The sequence below is a fragment of the Stegostoma tigrinum genome, chromosome 14 (genome assembly GCF_030684315.1).
Source record: "Stegostoma tigrinum isolate sSteTig4 chromosome 14, sSteTig4.hap1, whole genome shotgun sequence".
Taxonomy (NCBI): Eukaryota; Metazoa; Chordata; class Chondrichthyes; order Orectolobiformes; family Stegostomatidae; genus Stegostoma; species Stegostoma tigrinum.
The window spans coordinates 10,118,907-10,137,516 of record NC_081367.1 but is presented as its reverse complement, the minus strand read 5'-3'; the positions used below and the strand labels follow the sequence as shown (position 1 = coordinate 10,137,516).

At 42.5% G+C, this 18,610-nt stretch overlaps 1 protein-coding gene across 27 annotated transcripts in view; it reads right to left on the bottom strand.

Moving 5' to 3' along the window:
* The window catches only part of kif1aa (kinesin family member 1Aa), a 259,928-nt gene that overhangs the window by 51,003 nt on the left and 190,315 nt on the right, over window positions 1-18,610 (bottom strand). For all 27 annotated transcript variants that reach the window (XM_059650980.1, XM_048541717.2, XM_059650983.1 and 24 more), the window contains 8 exons: window positions 16,090-16,225; window positions 13,941-14,103; window positions 13,081-13,171; window positions 11,208-11,326; window positions 9,693-9,748; window positions 3,778-3,886; window positions 3,524-3,590; window positions 673-757 (listed from right to left, as the gene is read on the bottom strand). In XM_059650980.1, the coding sequence (XP_059506963.1) occupies window positions 673-757; window positions 3,524-3,590; window positions 3,778-3,886; window positions 9,693-9,748; window positions 11,208-11,326; window positions 13,081-13,171; window positions 13,941-14,103; window positions 16,090-16,225 (826 nt within the window). The remainder of the gene's footprint in view (window positions 1-672; window positions 758-3,523; window positions 3,591-3,777; window positions 3,887-9,692; window positions 9,749-11,207; window positions 11,327-13,080; window positions 13,172-13,940; window positions 14,104-16,089; window positions 16,226-18,610) is intronic.

The window sequence follows — 18,610 nt, the reverse complement described above, 5'->3', positions numbered from 1 at the left end:
AACTGACTACCACTGATAACTAGCTCTCTATGTTTATACAACCAATTTTCCTCCAATTAATTCTTTATAAATGCATTCACCACCTGTCCCTTTTGTTTCTTCATTAGGACTCAGCATTCCCTCGGACTGACTAGGTGATAACATCAAGTACAGCTCTCTAGCGTAGTGTCTTGGACCTTTCCCTTCACATGCTCATGAATGTCAGAGACATGTGAATGGTTATGACCAACATGATTTACATGAATCTCATGATGTCGCACTGTATCATTTCTCCCTCCACAGCTGATCAGTAAGATTGATGGATTTCTAATTGTACCATTTCTGCTTTGACAGTGTAGGAATGGGGAAAGAAATTTACAACAGGTCAGTGGGTGGAAACCTCATTGTGATACCAGAGCTTGGAGTAGAATGGTGGCCTCCACTGGTGAGTGGCTATGACAAACATTAAGCCTGCAATTCCATCTTTTCACCACAGACCTGGAACCCACTCTCTTTCTTAGGATGCTTTACTAATGCTGGCACATAGGGGCCATTTCCCATCAGCTGTTGATCATTTGAAAATTGAAACTATAGTGAATGAACAATGCTGCAGCTTCTGTGTTTTTAAAAAAATATCATTGTAGGGTACACAAAACAGACACAGTGACATCAATTCATTTTCCACAGACTTACCAACCACCAATTCTCGCACTTCCTTCCAATATATGTCACTTCCTGTCTCATGTACAATGGTAATTGTAATCCGTCTCTGAATTCCCTGTCAAAATCCAAGAATAAAGACCTTTATCAGGAACCAGTCTCACATAATTGCAATCCTACATGAAGACAGACTGATCCGAGACATTCTCCAACACTAGTGGGGCCTATGCATAAAAATTCAAGTTGTCAATGGAGGGACCAGATCAGAAGAATCTCTAGCTGTCCTTCAAGGTATTAGAAGTGCAACATCTATGTTGAAGCTTTGCTGAGTAAAACAGTTCTGGTCACCCTGCTATAGGAAGGATATTATTAAATTGAGAAGGGTGTAGAAAGGAGTTATAAGGATATCACCAGGACCAAAGGATTGAGTCATAATGAAAAGGTAAGACAGGGTGGGACTTTATTCCACAAGACCATAGGAAGTTAAGGGTCAACTTATAGAGGTTTATAATATCATGAGGGGCATAGATAAGGTGAATAGCAAAGGTCTCCCTAGAGTAGGGGAGTTCAAAACTAGGGACCATAATTTTAAAGTGACAGGAGAAAGATTTAAAAGGCACCTGGGGGAGACCATTTTCATACAGAGGGTGGTTCATATGTAGAATGTTTTGGCAAACGAAACAATCAATGCAGGTGCTGTTACAAAATTTAAAATATATTTGTACAGGCACATGAATGAGAAAAGTTGAGAGGAATTTGTACCCAGCACGGGTAAATGAGACTAGTTTAGTTTGGGTAACCTGGTCAGCAATGGATAAAGTGGACCAAAGGTTCTGTTTAGAACATAGAACAGTACAGCACTGTACAGGCCCTTCGGCCCAGGATGTTGTGTCAACCTATTTTCCTACTCCAAGATCAAACTACCATGCATACCCTACATTTTACTATCATCCATGTGCCTATCCGAGAGTCACTTAAATGTTTGCGTGCTGTGTGACTCTGTGAGTCTTTGAAAGATTAGGACAGCCAGAGGTAGTTTCGATTGCAAAGTAATGGAATGCTATTTGTTACGATGCTACAATGTCATTGTATTAATAAACAATTATGGTCTACCCGTGCTTCCTGAACTTTTTCCTGGTGGGATCCCACTTTGGGCTTGACTATTGCCATTGACACCTCAGTGAGGGAACAGAGGGTCAGGGAAGGGGAGCTGCTGGAACCTGCAAGTCCATGCTGACTTCTAAAACTTTACCTTTCTCACTGACATATTTTGATGAAGGAATCAGGACTCAAAACATTAGTCCCTTACATTATGTACACCATTAAAAAAAGAACAAGGATTTAAAAGACCTCCCAGCTGTGAAGACTCAGCCAAAAGTCCAAGGAAACTATCACAATCGCAGAAACTCACCTTGTGACCCTGTTCAGGGGTACTCTATGATACTTGGAGACAGCAGTCAGCACTTTAGTCCACAGCACATATTGTCATTGGAAAAATCACTGAACTTGTGAGCACATGGAATACTTTGCTAGTGCTAGTCGTGGAAGCGGAATCATTAGTGACATTTAAGTGACTGCTAGACGTGCACATGGACAGCAGTGAATTGAGGGGAGTGTAGGTTAGGTTATTTTATTTTTGGATTAGGATTATTCCACGGCACAACATCGTGGGCCGAAGGGCCTGTACTGTGCTGTACTTTTCTATGTTCTATGTTCCATGAACTACAGGCTCAAATTAGTAAAATTTAGCCTCTAAATATCAAAATGCATGCAAGCATGGTTGCTAGTTAATCTTCGGAAGCTACTGAAGTCCAGAAGCTCCTATTATTAAGATATGGCTGTCATGAGGTTACAGTCACCTTGCTCCTCTCTCAGTAATATAACTCTCATTTACTACAGTACACAAAGTCAATGCGTCCAATGAACTTCCTTTTCAAACAATGTAGGATTGTTGATACAACATGGGAACAAATCCACATTACACCTCTCATTTATCCTACATTACTGTTCATCAACATGGTGAGCATACTTTGCAGCGTGGTCACAGGAAGCAGCACTAATAAAGATGGATCTGCCCAGGAGAGGGATGAGGAGAAGCATGATCAACTTAACTAACTAGCACATTACACTCCTCTCAAATCCCACTGCAGCGAGCATGTTGAAAAGATGAGTTTGTAGGACGATGCCGCTAGAGTCATAGAGATGTATAGCACGGAAACAGACCCTTCGATCCAACTCATCCACACCACCTAGAAATCCTAAATTATGCTAGTCCCATTTGCCAACATCTTGGCCCATATCCCTCTAACCTCTTCCTATTCATGTACCCATCCAGATGCCTTTTAAATGTTGTAATTGTACCAGCCTCCAACACTTCTTCTGGCAGCTTATTCCATACAGACACCATTCTCTGTGTGAAAAATTCCCCCTTAAGTACCTTTTAAACCTTTCCCCTCTCAACTCAAACCAACAAGTCAGAAGGGAATATTTATCTGACAAGTTTGCCCCACTGCTCTCTAGGGATGCATAAGGGGCTACAACAATTTTAATGCTGAGATGAGGTTTTATTAAGGGAATATTGCAAAACAGTGGAGATCCATTCACACTATATTTCTGTTTAACATTGTTGTATTCTTTGATAGTGAAAAGTATAGCCACTTTCCTGGACTTATAGGACACACAGGCCACTGAGAAGATCTTGAGCAATGTTATGTCTGGCAGAATATGCAAGGCATGTGGTAAACGTCAGTCTTGAATTTTACAGAAAGTTGAGACTTGTTGAAAGGGAGCTATGTAAACGAACACATTAATTTCCTTAAAGGAAGCTTTGACAACAACACAGATGTGAGCTCTAATTGTCTGCAAATTGGTTACATTGCAGTACCTGGTGCAGTAGGAAGGTTCCATGACAAGGCATTCCACCTCTGTGGTCAACAACGGCAGGGATATACCTGAGAAAGAGAGGAAGAGAGATGGTCACATCATGCAGCAAATTTCCCTGTGCTGCCTCCTCAAATCAAACAATAGGAAGACATGGGATCTTTAGGAAATGAATCACGAATGCCTTTTATTGTTTGAACTTGGGATCGGCAAGGGCGGGCCTTTCATTCAGGTAATGTTGCAAAAGCAGACACTTACTCTCCAGTAGCCTCCAGCTCACAGATTTCGAAGAAGACCAGCAAGTCATACTTGCCCTGGCACTGTCCTGCAGTGGGTCGGTTCATGGTGTTTAACTTGGTAGCTGGTACTGTTAAAAACAATATGCTATTAGACTACGCCACTGGGAGAAGCCTTGAGTGTGAACCCAATCTTTGTAATCAGTTCTACAATAAACTTCCAGTATTATGTGTTCCAAAACCTGGAGCAGCGTCAAATGGCAGATATCTAACGTATTAGCATTTTCCAAACTTCAGTTTGTGTCAGATCCAAATATCATCATGCAAAAAATATTTTTCAAGGTGTAAGCAACTGGACATGGCAACACAGGTGAAGTAAAGTGACAATGAAAAAAAATGCCTGAAGGACGGGCTACACCTGGGGGATGGGACACAGCTGGGGTACAGGCTACACCTGGGGGATAGGACACAGCTGGGGTACAGGCTACACCTGGGGGATAGGACACGGCTGGGGAACAGGATAGACCTGGGGGACAGGACAGGCCTGGGGGACAGGACAGGCCAGGCCTGGGGACAGATATACCTGGGGGACAGGATAGGCCTGGGGGACCGGATACACCTGGGTGACTGGATACACCTGGGGGACAGGACTGACCGAGAGGACCGGATACACCTGGGGACAGAATAGACCTGGGGGACCGGATACACCTGGGGGACAGGATAGACCTTGGGGACCAGATACACCTAGGGATAAGACTGACGTGGGGGCTAGGACTGACCTGGGGGACCAGATAGACCTGGGGACAGAATAGACCTGGGGGACTGGATACACCTGGGCGACAGGATGGACCTGGGGGACCAGATACACCTGAGGGACTGGATACACCTGGGGGACAGGACTGACCTGGGGACTGGATATACCTGAAATTACAAGGCACACCTGAAAGTCACTGCACGTTTCATAGAACAGGGCACACAACTGTCAAAGCAGCCCATATTCATACGGCTTTGTGTTAATGTGTAAATGTGAACAATATGATAATCATGCGAATGATTTGTCACTTGGCAGAGCTTCTTCCACGTTTTTCTGAGATAACAGGAACTACAGATGCTGGAGAATCTGAGGTAACAAGGTGTAGAGTTGGATGAACACAGCAGGCCAAGCAGCAACAGAGGAGCAGGAAAGCTGACATCTCAGGCCTAGACCCTTCGTCAGAAATGCATTTCTGATGAAGGGTCTAGGCCCGAAACATCAGCCTTCCTGCTCCTCTGATGCTGCTTGGCCTGCTACGTTCATCCAGCTTTGCACCTTGTTACCTCCATGTTTTTCTGAGTTGTGTTGGTGCTGCTACGATGTGAATCCTTTTTACAGGGTCTCCTTTCTTCTATCAGATGCTAGGTTTGCTGGGTTACAGTTCCAAGGATGTCTGGACCATTACGTCCTAAGACTGTGGACAGCAATACAGACTCTTATGGCTTAGGCATTGTTCAAAATGACAAATTTATCCACAACAACGTTTTGATTATATCAAATTTCAGAAGTTTCCCCAAAATGGGGGAAGAAGTGTAGGAGGAAAATGGTGCACAATTACAATGGAGCCAGAATAAATCAGCAAGCATTAAAGTTAAAGTCAAAAATAGTGAAAATGTGAAAGGAAATGGAAATAGATTTAATCCTGTCTATATTTAAGATTGTCCTTAGATGTTTAATTTAGGCATTGAGCACTAAATTCCAGTAATAAAGCTATTCCTGACAGCTGAGCGGTTTTACTTGTAATTTTTTTTGTATTTGTGTTGAGAATGATAGTAATTAGCTGGCCCAGGGAGACAGGCTTTTCCTTGGACTATCTGACAGTTTTCAGATTAAATGCACCGGGCTGAAAGAGATGCAAGCTAGAAGGTGAGCTTTCCTCTGACAATTCTGCCTTGAAAAATCTGTTTGAGATTAAATTAAAAACTCAATCTCCTAAATGAAATCAACATACAAAGTAATGAAACACTCCAGACATGCAGAGGGGAATTATGGGTAAAGATACAGAGCACACTGCAACAACAGAAATGGGCCAAGTGTGTGTTGTCTTAAAAAATGCAATGGTTCATAAAATAGAACAATTACCTTGTGTTGTAAACCAGATGGGAATACCAAACGCAGTCTCACCTCTTTCAATATACTTCGAAAAGAAAAGATTGACATGATCTCATTGCCAATTAAATTTTGCTCTTCCATTTCCAACTGGGGCCTTGTGGAATTTAACCCTCAGTTCTCCACTGAGGCTTTTCCACATTAAAATATAAATGAAGATTCCACGGCATTGGCATCAGACTGTCATATCATCAAAGCTACGCAACAGCTCCATCAATTTTCAATTTAGTGAAATAGTGCACCCACTTGTCCACTTTTGTTTATATTGCTGAGCCAAGTCACAAGGAGACAGGGCTAAATAATGACACACGACTATCACTCATGGAAAGTGGTTTTGAATTGGGTACGACACCATAAGCAGCAAAGAGATATAGAGATAATTACTTAGTCCAGTCTCTGGGAGCGGGTAATAGTTTTCTGCATCAGGAAGGATGCAGGAGATAAGCGAAGGATCTTCCACTGGCATCACACTAATTTTCATTTAGAACACCAGTAATGAGGCTTTAGGGGATGGATAAATATGTAAACAAGTGGAAAAAGCCAAGACAACTGCAGCGTCTTGATACAATGTCATACTGTCCTGGGGGAAACCAGCCAATTGTATGATGTGGGGGAAGAAGAATTGCCCAAGCTCATTTGGGAGGTACACTTCACAATCAAACACAGATTGAGAGAAATTACTCAATTATATGTAGAGTGCAGAGGAGAAACAAATATCTACTTGTATAGGGACAGGAACGTGCTTATTTGAAGCAGGGATTAAAGTATCAAATGTAAGGAAATTGAAAGATGAGTTGTCTACTTCTCTAAGAACTTATTGGTGAGGGTAAAGTGTTGACTGAAGACTAGGAAATCCTCAACAAAATGCATGGTAGGCTTTGGAAGTGAAATGTCCAGTTGTAGTAGGAGTGGGATTGAAGCAACCCAATGGGTTGGTCAGGTTGAAATATCCAGCCCTATGGGTGTTATACCAATTGTTTGGGGACTGGGAGATGAAGCAGCCGATTACATGGGGAGCTGAAAGCGGTGAAGTATCCAATGAAACAAACTTTCCAGTAGAGTTCAGGATTACGAACCATGCATCTGGGCTTTCCTGACAGCACAACCAGGGGAAGAAGGAAAGGGTAAGGGGTCATGAGCGTTGTCCTCGGAGAGGTAGGAAGTAGCGACGCTAGCCGCTGACATGGCGTGCATGGACAGCGAGTCCAGGAATGGGAGATTCAACCCATCCGGCATCAGGTGCTTAATCAGAACAATTGCTTTCTCGTTCTCTGCCATGTGTGAGAGATGAAGGACGCAAAGAAAACAACAGAAACATGAAAGTCACATGGGTTCTGACAAGGAGAGGATAACACATTAATTAATGAAGCATATTAAGAAATAGGTACAACAAATTAAAACACTAAAGCATGAAGCTTCAAGTACCTCAACATATCTCAGTCTAAAAGGAATTTCTCATCAAACACAAGTCCCCAGCTTTGCACCAGACATGAAAATAGTTATCTTCACATCTGGAACAGGTGAACATACCTTCACCTATTCCAGTAACATCTGGATGAAGAACAATTATTCACTAGCTGGTAGGTTGGTAACCAGAGTCTGCATCATTAAGATAATTCACAAAAGAATCAAATGGCAATAAGGAAAATTTTCTTTGAGCTGTTACAATCTGCAATGCACTGTCTGAAAGGGCAATATTCTTAAAAGTCAGACAAAAATGGAGAAAAGGTCAAGGACTGACACCAATTTGATAGATCTTTCAAAGATCCAGGACTGATACAATGGGTGGAATGGTCTCTTCTGAGCTCCATGATCCCAAGACATTATCTATAAATAAGAAAGTGAGACATTGATTATTCCCACAAGTGGGGCATTTCTGTCATACACTTCAAGCCACTACAGATTAAGCTTGGTTGCATTCTGACTGGTCATTTCATTAGAAAAAAATTCTTCACTGCTACAAATGTGTTCTGAATGATTTGAGACTAAAGGAACCCATTACATAGTAAGAGTTCCAAGTTTAAGGACTGTACCTTATAACATATCTGTGTATCTGTGAGTCTAGTGTGAGAGAACATCAGTGTGCATTTGGCTATGCTTTATTTGACCAACTTTAATTAAATAATTGTGGCATTTGAAAAAAAATGTATATGAACACACTTCTTTATTGTTGGTTGAACATGTGTCCTAAAGATGGGGCAGACACAGGAGAAAGTAGAACAATGGCCATCAGGGGAGCTGATGATGCTGAGGTACGTGAAGAGCATGGTGAGTGGAATCTCAAGAGCCCACAATTGATTGTTATTGTACAAGTGAGGGAGAGAGATTACCATTGTAAACAGGCACCAAAATAATGTAGAGAACTTGAGAATAATGGTTAAGCCAAGTCGATGTAGGCAGACTCAGGCAGTTTCTGGAGTCAATTGCCACTGCCAGTAAAGTATGGACTGTGGTACTTCCCTATGCATTAGCCTATGCAACGTATACCACAAAGATTAGGTTCTTGTTGAGAAAGATGTCTTGAAGTTTATTAAGAACACTAATTACTTACACTGTAATAGTATCTCAGACTTAGCCCAGGTTCGATGCTTGTTGGCTATTACTGTGATTAGTGCTGCTGTTACAACAAGAATGGCTGTTGTCATTGAAATGGGTAGTTTATACTGGAACATCAAAAGTCATGGTGCCACCTGTCTTAAAGATACATTGCCTGTCTCCTCTGGAATTTATGCAACAATACAATAGTGACAATTGGTTAGTTTAGAGGGGTTGGAAATAAAATTATCTACTGATATAATGTGGGAGATAAGGATGGTGAGGTGGGTGCAGGAACTGTAATAGTCTGAAACACCTAATGTTTCCTTCTGATATTATTAAGAAACTATGTGCCTGTTTCTGAAAATTCTGACATGCAGAAACTCATCTACGAATTCAAATACATCCTGCCAAATACAAACCGTTTTCTGCATGCTCGTTTTCCTGTTTCCCCTCTTGTCCTGAAGGCTCTTGCTTTGGTTTAATATCATTGGTACCAGTTGCCTTCACATGACTCTAGCACCGAGCTATCTTTTGGCAACAGATCAGAGACAGGATGTGAGATGTTTCCAGCTGTGCAGTTTTATACCACCACGATTCAGGGAGTCCCTGTGCAAGGTCCATGGATTATCTTAATGTGGCTTCAGAGGTTGTGGCGATTTTATTTGTCTATTGCAATGACATGGCAACAAAATGCATCCCCCCATCTAGGAAGGGCAAGGCCTGCTTGAGCTGGGCCCCCAGCTCCTCATTTCCTTAATGTGCAAGAGTTGGTGGTGCCCCTTTTACAAAGTTGAATGTTGGGCTTAGTGGTAGTATCATGCAGGAGAAACGGAAAGGCAACTGGGTTGGCAGTGGGTTGGTGGGAGGAAGGGGGTGTGATTGGTCTAGTATTGAGTAGTCAGGGAGAGCATTCCCATTCGTCTTGGCATCAGGGTGTCAATTACTGATTGTCTCTTCACGTATGTTGGACCAATCCTGGCACCCGCTCCAGCTGATCACCAGCTACTTTCAGCAAGGGAATGAAGATTGGATTGCTGCCCCTCATTTACTGCATTAGGTGGCCACTCACAATCTCTGGTAGACCACCTACAGCAATAATGACGTAAGCATTGTAGACATGGATTAGGCGAGGAATGTTATATCTCAAGATTAGTACTTTGTTTCCTATGAACTTCTACTCCTCCATATGGCTATGATGTACAGTTGGATATTTATACGTACAGCAATAAAGCACTAACTGATTTTAATCCTCTCACCTGGTTTGGATAGGGGCATCACGCGAGGGAACTGCCGGCGAGATGGCCTCAGGGGGCTAGGAAAAGGACAGAAAAGAGCAGGTGAATTCCATCTAGGACACATTGTGGAGAAATCTTTTACTCAGAAACAGATCACTGAGCCAAGACTCTATCTGCCTGTACCCTTAAGAAGGATACATTTCTGGATTGGTCATTCCCATTTCAGATGAGAGGTGTGGAATCTGACACTGAGTAAATGCATTATTTTTTGCTTTACTCCCTTTCAGGGTAGGTGGGCCTCATTCGCAAGGCCAGAATTTATTGCCATTCCCTATTTACCTTTGAATCGAATGGCTAGCTGGACCATCTCAGAAAGCAGTTAAGAGCCAACCGTAGTGCTGTGAGTAACCCAGACTGGGTAAGGATGGCAGGTTTTCTTTCCCAAGGACATCAGTGAACGAGATGGGTTTTTGCAACAAAAGGTGATAGTTCACATCGGTACCAACACAGAGACTAGCTTTATATTCCAGATTTATTTTCTCAACTTATATTGCACTGACTGCTGTGGTGGGATGTGAACGTGTGTCCTCAGAGGCTGGACTTCTGGATGACCAGTCCAGTGACATTACTGCCGTACCACTGGAGCCACAACTTCACTGGGAAGAAGAGCAACGGGAGGAGTGGGGAGGTGGTCATGCCAACAATACAGTTGCTAAATGCTCCCCTTTTCCAGAAAGAGGGCCGGTTTGCACAGACCTCTTTCATCTCTGAGCTTCAAATTGTGCAGGAGATCTGTCTTGCCCAGATATCCAACTCCAAATTTCCTTTGATTGTCAAGCAAGTTTATTTTCCACCGTGCTTTTTAGTTAGTTTCTTTGCAAACACATTGTTCTCCAGTGGGGCAGTACTGTGTGGGGTCGGGGGGGGGGGGCTAGTGTTGACGGTAGTGGCTGTTACTTGCTCTCTCTATGACACATCAAGTTAATGCCATTCTGCCTCGAGCAGTTCACCGTCAGGATGTGCTGAATTCATCTTGAGACAAAGCTCTTTTCTTTCACTGATCCCAACCTGTGAGTCACTTCAGTTAAGCAGTAAAGTCTGGGTGCTAGGTCATACCTTGCTGTTTGATAGTGCAAGCACAGGGTTGGGGAAATGGCATGGAGGGGGATACACCAGGACCCAATAACCTGGCTCCAGGGCTCTGAGGGACCACTGTGGTCAGGTTGGGAGGGGTATCTATGCTTGGGTTGGGAGACAAGGTGAGGCTGGGAACAGCATTTTATACTTTGTTTCCATTGAACGCTGTATTCTTTATTGGGTTTGCATGTGGACTCTTTTTATTGAAGTTATATTGATAAAACCGGGAATTTCTCTTAATTCAGATTCACTTCACCCATCACAGCACAGAGGGATAAAGGTAAGAATAGACCTCTGATAGCGTTCCACACAGTGGAGAGTGAGACATTGATGCTGAGCTCCAAACAAAACAAAGGAATATTGTTCTTGAAGACAATTGAGATACATTGGAACATCTACCTGATGAGGTCCTTGCAGAGTGGTGGGAACGGGTGCTGCTGATAGTGCCCAAACACCTCAAAGACAATGGGCTGGGTCTTAATATACTCTATGAAGGATTTGGTTACTTCGACTGCAATCTGTAAAAAAAAGTACAGCTTTCGCAACATTTGGTTTATAATATATATGTTTGTTTAATTGAGTTTTCAAGCAATGCTTGATAGCACTGTTCATAGACTCATAGAATGTAGAAGCAGGCCATTCAGCTCATCAGGTCCACACCGATCCTCCAAAGCACACCCCACGCAGACATCACCCCCACCTTATCCCAATAACTCTGCATTTCCCATGGATAACCCACCTAGCCTACATATCCCTGGACACTATGGGGAAATTTAGCCTGGCCAATCCACCTAACATGCACATATTTGGACTGTTTGGCCGAGAGGAGGTAACCAGAGTACCCAAAGGAAACCCAAGCAGGCGTGGACAGAACATGCAAACTTCACACAGACTGTCACCTGAGGGTGGAACTGAACTCAGGGCCTTGGCACTGTAAGGCAGCAGGGCCAACCACTGAGCCACCAAGCTAATCACTAATGGTACCTTCCATTACTTTGCTGATGATTGAGAGTAGACTGATGGAATGGTAATTGAGTGAGTTTGTTTTGTCTTGATTTTTGCATACGTATCTGGACATTTCTGCACAACTTTCCATATTGTCAAGGAGATATCAGTGTTGTAGTTGTACTGGGACATTTTGGCTATGAGAGTAACAGGTTCTGGAGCACAAGTCTTCAATACAATTGCCAAAATGTTGTCAGGGCCCATAGCCTTTGCAATATTAGTGCCTCCAACTGTTCCTTGATATCACGTGGAATAAATCAAATTGGTTGAAGACTGGCATCTGTGATACTGGACACCAGTAGAATAGGCCAAGGTGGATCATCTATTTGGCACTTCTGGCTGAAAACGCAGTGAACGCTCCAGCCTTATCTTCTACACTGATAAGTTCGGCTCTTCCATCATTGAGGATGGGGATATTTGTGGACCCTCTTCCTCCAGTGAATTGTTTAAATGTCCACCACCATTCACGACTGAATCTGGCAGGACTGCAGAGCTTAGATCTAATCCAGTGGTTGTGGGATCACTTAGCTCTGTTAGTCACTTGCTGCTTACGCTGTCTGGCATGCAAGTAGTCCCGATGGGTAGCTTCACCAGGTTGAAACTTCATTTTTAGGTATGGCTGGTGCTGTTTTTGGCATGCTCTCCAATATTCTCCATTTAACCAGTGCACTGTATTTGAGGGAAGGTTGGGGTCTGGGGATATACCCGTACTGCATTGAAGGCTGCCCAAAGCTGAAGGAGCAGCAGGTGGAGCCTGGGCTTTCCTGCAAGCATGAATAAGAAGTACTGTCTCCACCTTATCTTGTCATTTGGGTGTCACTGCTGTTGCCTAATACTATCTGAGTTGGTCTTCCTAACCTCCTCCTGGGAACAGACGCTATCTGCTTCATCTGAATCCCTTTTCTCTATCCCGCCATCAGCGTCAGTCTTATGATGTCCTGTTTTACCTTCTGGAATGTTCCCCTCAAACTTCTGTACCTTGTTGTCACTGGTGACTCTTTTGGAAATCTCGACAAAGTAATTCTTTGACTATGCCTTCAGCCACTAGCCTCAACTCCTCTCCAGTGAATCACATTTACTTTTAGACAGATATTAATACTGTTTTGGTCTAAGCACACAGTGCAATCACCAATCTGTCGATAATATCATCAGCGCAGACACTCAAGCTCCCAGAAACTGGGAACCTTTCAAAAGATCTTTGCAGTTAGCCTGGGAATTCTAACCAGTTCTACATGATCACAGTTTTATCTTCAATTGGGAGACTCACGTTTTGTACATGATAAAAACCAAGCGGAGGGCCTCGGCCTGTGTTTTTCAGTGGTTCTGTGGAAAAGGCTTCTTCTTGGCGATGAATGAAACTGGAAAGGAGAGAAAAAACACAATTTCACCTTCTTCATCAGAGGTTCTTTTCACTTATATTATGGGCCCTGAACAGAAGCATCAGGCGATTCAGAACGATACAGACTATAATGTGTGGGTATTAGAATGGAACTGGTCTAGAGTTGTTCCACTGGATAACCTCCCGATATTGCAGAAATCTCAACAAGACCACTTCCCACCCTTCCTGTACCCAGTGTGCTCCACAGTAATTCCATCAGACGGTTCATTTTCAAGATTCAGTGCAGGGTTGGACATGACCACGGTCACTCAGAAACCAGCAACACTAGCCAGCTTCCACAAAAGACGAGTGCAGCAAAGATGTTTCAAAAGCTCCTGTACGAGTGACGATGAGTGGATTTAACATGGTTTCCATAGCTACAGCGATATATACATTAATATCACAGCCAGGATAGTCAGGTAAATTGATCTACATAGCACAAATATTAAACAATCATGCTTTTGGGCAATTTTTCAGAGATATATCCCTGAACCCACTGACATGGCAATGAGGAGATGGAACCTTTCAGAATAAAAAAACCACCAAAGATGGCGAATGAGGTCAAACCGGTCTTGTACACTTCAAAGCAGAGCTCCACTATGAGCAGTCCATTCATTTCCCAGTATTATGGCATTTTCCTTCTGGAATGATCCCTACAGTTCTTTAAAGTATGGAGTCCAGCGTGAATTCCATAGGCATGGCAATGGGTGAATGTTGCACGGATAATTGGATGGTAGCGGGTCACTTACTTGAACTGGCAGAAGATGTCAGCATATTCAGCTGAGATACTTGAGGCCTGTAGAACGGTCACTCTAAAAGTGAAGTTGCTGCCGATTCTGAGATGTTCTACGATTCCATCCATCTGTGTGTCTACTGGTGACTTCACTGGACTATCAGGCTCCTCCTGGGTCGCTGCAGAATGCAAGAAAGGAAATTAATGGGCACTTCATTTGTTCCCAAAGGCAGAGACACATTTAAGTTTCAGGGAGGGTTGGACTGAGTTTAAACGATCAATTAATGAAGAAGATTGAGGCTTCATAACTGCATTCTGCTCTTCAGCATTCTGGTGAGGCTGAGATCAGGCCCAGAAAGACCTTTCAATCCAGGGACCAAGGGGAGAGATTTAAGAGGCATTGGGAAGTGAACACCATTTTAACCACAGGCCTGATGAGGACTATATTGCCTGAAGCTCAGATGTGAGGCTAGCAGCAGCAAGGACTGGAGGTATAGGTGCCCACAGGCCGTTTGGGAAACTGTTTTTTCAATACTAGTTTTAAGCGTTTTGCGTGGTCCAGAACGAGGGTGCGTACCTCTTGACACATCTGAACATACATTGCTCTGGCCTCCTCCTCTTGTGATTGTGATTGACAGCTTTTTGTCTCCCTCACTCCCAATCCTTATTTACACTGATGAAGCAGATTCTGTGGGCTCTCACCAATATTTGCCCTACCCGCGGACATTTTGACTGTCTCCTCCCAGCTTTGACAAGGTCAAGGCCTTGGCAGAAGTGAGAGTTAGTTGTTGAAAGAGGTTGGCAAGATTTTGGATTTCAAGTTCACGACCAATTCTCTTCTGAAAGTTATTGCTAAATATGTTTCCATTGTTCTTTCAGGTGGTGCAAACCAGATCATACTGTTTCAGCGAATAAAAAAAAATCATATCTTGTCATTAGGGTTGTTGCTACCTGTGTTTTAAAAGTCAGGAACTAATTGATAATGAAATGTTTTTGAAGAGCTTTGAAATAGGAGTGTGAGACAATCCCAGGACACTTCTTGGTTTATATTGAGTTGACTGAAATTGGGGTAAATCCGTATTTTTGTTTTATATGATCTCGAAAATCAAATTTACTCTTGAGGAATTGAAAAAGGGTTGAAATATGACACTGACTTTTCAATCCCAGGGATGTGCATTTGTGATGATACTACAGTTTTAAGAGCTGTATTTTGTCCAGATTTATTTTTTGAAGAGAGGCTTTAAAGCAGAGATGATGAGCAATCTATGCAGAGCTACTAGTGTAAACAGTTTGTGAGGCCTTTGTTTTTTTTAAAATCTGGAACAATAGAAGCAGCCTGAATGGGTGAGGTCAAGCTCCCACAGAACCAGGGTTTTTAGTTTTAGCTTTCAGCAGTTGTTGCTGGGATCTGAGATAACAAGGTGTAGAGCTGGATGAACATAGCAGGCCAAGCAGCATCAGAAGAGCAGGAAGGCTGGCGTTTTGGGTCTAGACTCTACTTCAGAATTTGGATTTGGAAGCAGCAGGATTTGGAAGCTACAGTATATCTCTCCCTGATACACACTGTCAGAGTTTTCTCTTAGTGTTTTCCTGTTGCTGAAGTTGCATGTGAGAGAATCTGTTTTTCTGAATTTGCCTTTTACTAAAAGTGTGTTTATGGTATGTTACTGTATTGGAACAGCTAATTAGTAATGGTTAGTGTACTTACTGTTTTGTTAAGCATTTTGACAGAGTTACAGCTAAACCAATTCTTTTCTTTATTTTTTCTTTTGTTGTATTTTACCTGTAGTGTATAAATAAAGTGTAATTTACTTAACGTTGAGTAGTTTGAACAAGTGAATTCCATCTGGAATACAACGCCTTACATTTACCTTCAAAATAAGAAAAGGTTAGGGTCTAGGCTACATTCCTAATACATTTTGAGGGGCTTTGGTCTGGTCCATAACACAACTGCTTATTCTGTCTCACTATTTTAACAGATGTATTAAGATCAAGGACGGGATCAAGCAGCATCATTGTTTGAATTTTCTTAAAAAAAGTGTTTCTTCTCCAATTAGCTCCGGACCTCTGAAGCAAAGTATTTTCTATTCCAGCTATTCTTGTGAATTCTGATTTACACTGGGTGAGACATGCAGTGCCATCGGTTTTAATGGGATAGTGCGTACCTGCGCAGGTATTGTTGTTGACCTCATCAGCTGAAGGACCTGAATCACTTGATTGGCCCTGCCCTTCTACAATTCGTAGCTCCTCCTGCGATGTGCCAGAGCGAGACATTCCAGCTGTACAACAATCCGACTGAAACTAAACAGAGCGATCGCAGGATGAACGTCACACAGGAAGAGAACTGGTATAACTTCTTTCAAGTCCTTATTTGCATCTCTAGTTTGCTATCCCACTGAATGAACGCTGTTACAATAGAATATATGGACAGCAGAAATACGAGCAGGAGCAGGCCATTCAGTTCTCCCACCTGTTTCACCATTCAATGGCATCATGACTCTGTCTACTTCTACACCATTTTCCCAAATCATTCCACATCTTCTGATATTTTTACTGGATAGTGATCCATCAAACACAATCTTAAACATACTCAATTACTGAGCTTCCATAGGTCCCCCAAGTGGAGAATTCCAAAGATTCATCAATCTCTGAGTGACGAGCTTCTTCCTCATTTCAGTCATAAATATTGAGAAAAACCTCTTACTATGAGGCTGTCTCAGCTTCTAGATGGCTATCCCAAGCTAGGTCAATGTCCTTTCCACATCTATGCTGTGAAAACTTTTGAAGTATGTTTGAATGAGATCATGTCTCGCATTTCCAAATTCTAGAGAATATTGATCAGTCTACTTAATCTTTTCTTAAAGGACAATCCTTTCCCAGGAGTTAATTCGGTGAATCCAAATTTTTTTCACTAAAGAGGTATTCATGGGATGTTGGAATCGCTGATGAGACTAGCAGTCATTGCCCAACCCTAATTGCCCATTGGGCAGTTAAGACTCAACATTATTGCTGTGGATCTGGAATCACACGGAGGCCAGACCACATAAGGATGGCAGTTTCCCTCCCCAAAGGATATTATTAAACCAGATGAGTTTTTCCAACATTTGACAATAGTTTGTTGGTTGTCATGAGACCCTTAATTTCAGAATTCTATATGTTTATACAAAAACAAAGGAACTCTTTGGTCAAACCAATCTACCAAACCAGTCTCAATCTTGGATCTGACTTGTCCAGTAATAACATCAACTTGGATCATAACACTCCCATATATTTGTGGCCTGCTTTCTGCAGATTTAAAACCTTAGTTTCTGATCAAACTATGTCACTCAATTAAACTTAATTCTATTATACAATGGTCACTCTTTCCTAAACACTCATTTACAACAAGAATACAAACTGTACCTTTTTTCATTGCACAATACTATATCTAAATAGTCTATTTTGTTTGTTCCTAAGTGCATTGTTTTAGAAAGCCGTTCTGCATGTATTTCCGAAATTTATCCTCTGTGACATAAGAGCTAATTAGTTCACGCAGTCTAAATATTGATTGAAATACACCAAGATTCCGGTGTTACCCTTGTTTCATGCACCTCTAATTTCCTGATTTCTACTTTTTATGTTACCACCACTGTTTGGGACTTAAATCAAGTCCCTCCAAATTTTGCTAACCCCTTATTGTTCTTCAGGTTCACCCAAACTGATTCTGCATCTTGAATTTTAGAACAATAGTCACATTTCAGTACACTACTAATGACCTCTTTAATTAAGCAATTTTCCCCATCACCTTCCCCCCAGTTTCCTGTCACTCTGAACGTTATGTGCCCTTGGATGTTCTGATCCCATTTTTTGTATCCTTGTGTTGGGTATCAAGTCACACGCAAATGAATTTTAGTTTGAGCTGAAAATCATCTGTTTTATTGAAAACACCCAACATTCAGATACAGAAACATTCATTTTTTTTTCACTGTTTTATAAACTTTACCCCATCTGAGGCATACTCTCAAGTTTGCATTTGTTGGCTTTCTTGCCATGCTCTGAATATCGTTACTCCTGCTGTTACCTTAATCGATTTAGTTGTCATTTCTTCCCAGCTTACTCAATTTTTCCCCATGGATCCCTTGCCCACTTTATTATTTTTCTCTATTCACTCGTGGGATGTGGGTGTCTGGCTGGCCAGCATTTCTTGCCCATCCCTAAATGCCCTTGAGAAGGTGGTGGTGAGCTGCTTTCTTGAACCAGTGCAGTCCTCCTGCTGTGGGTTGACCCATAATGCTATTAAAGAGGGAATTCCAGGATTTTGACCTAATGACAGTGAAGAAACAGTGATATACTTCCAAGTCAGGATGGTGAGCGACTTGGTGGGGAACTTGGAGGTGGTGGTGTTCCCATATGTCTGATGCCCTCATCCTTCTAGATGGAAGTGGTTGTGGGTTTGGAAGGTGCTATCTGAGGATCTTGAGTTCGACATTCTGTATCCTTGATTAGATTCTCTCCAGTGTGGAAACAGGCCCTTCGGCCCAACAAGTCCACACCGCCCCTTGCAGCATCCCACCCAGACCCATCTCCCTATAACCCACACGACAGGCAATTCAGCATGGCCAATCCACCTAGCCTGCACATCTTTAGACTGTGGGAGGAAACCGGAGCACCCAGAGGAAACCCGCGCAGACATGGGGAGAATGTGCA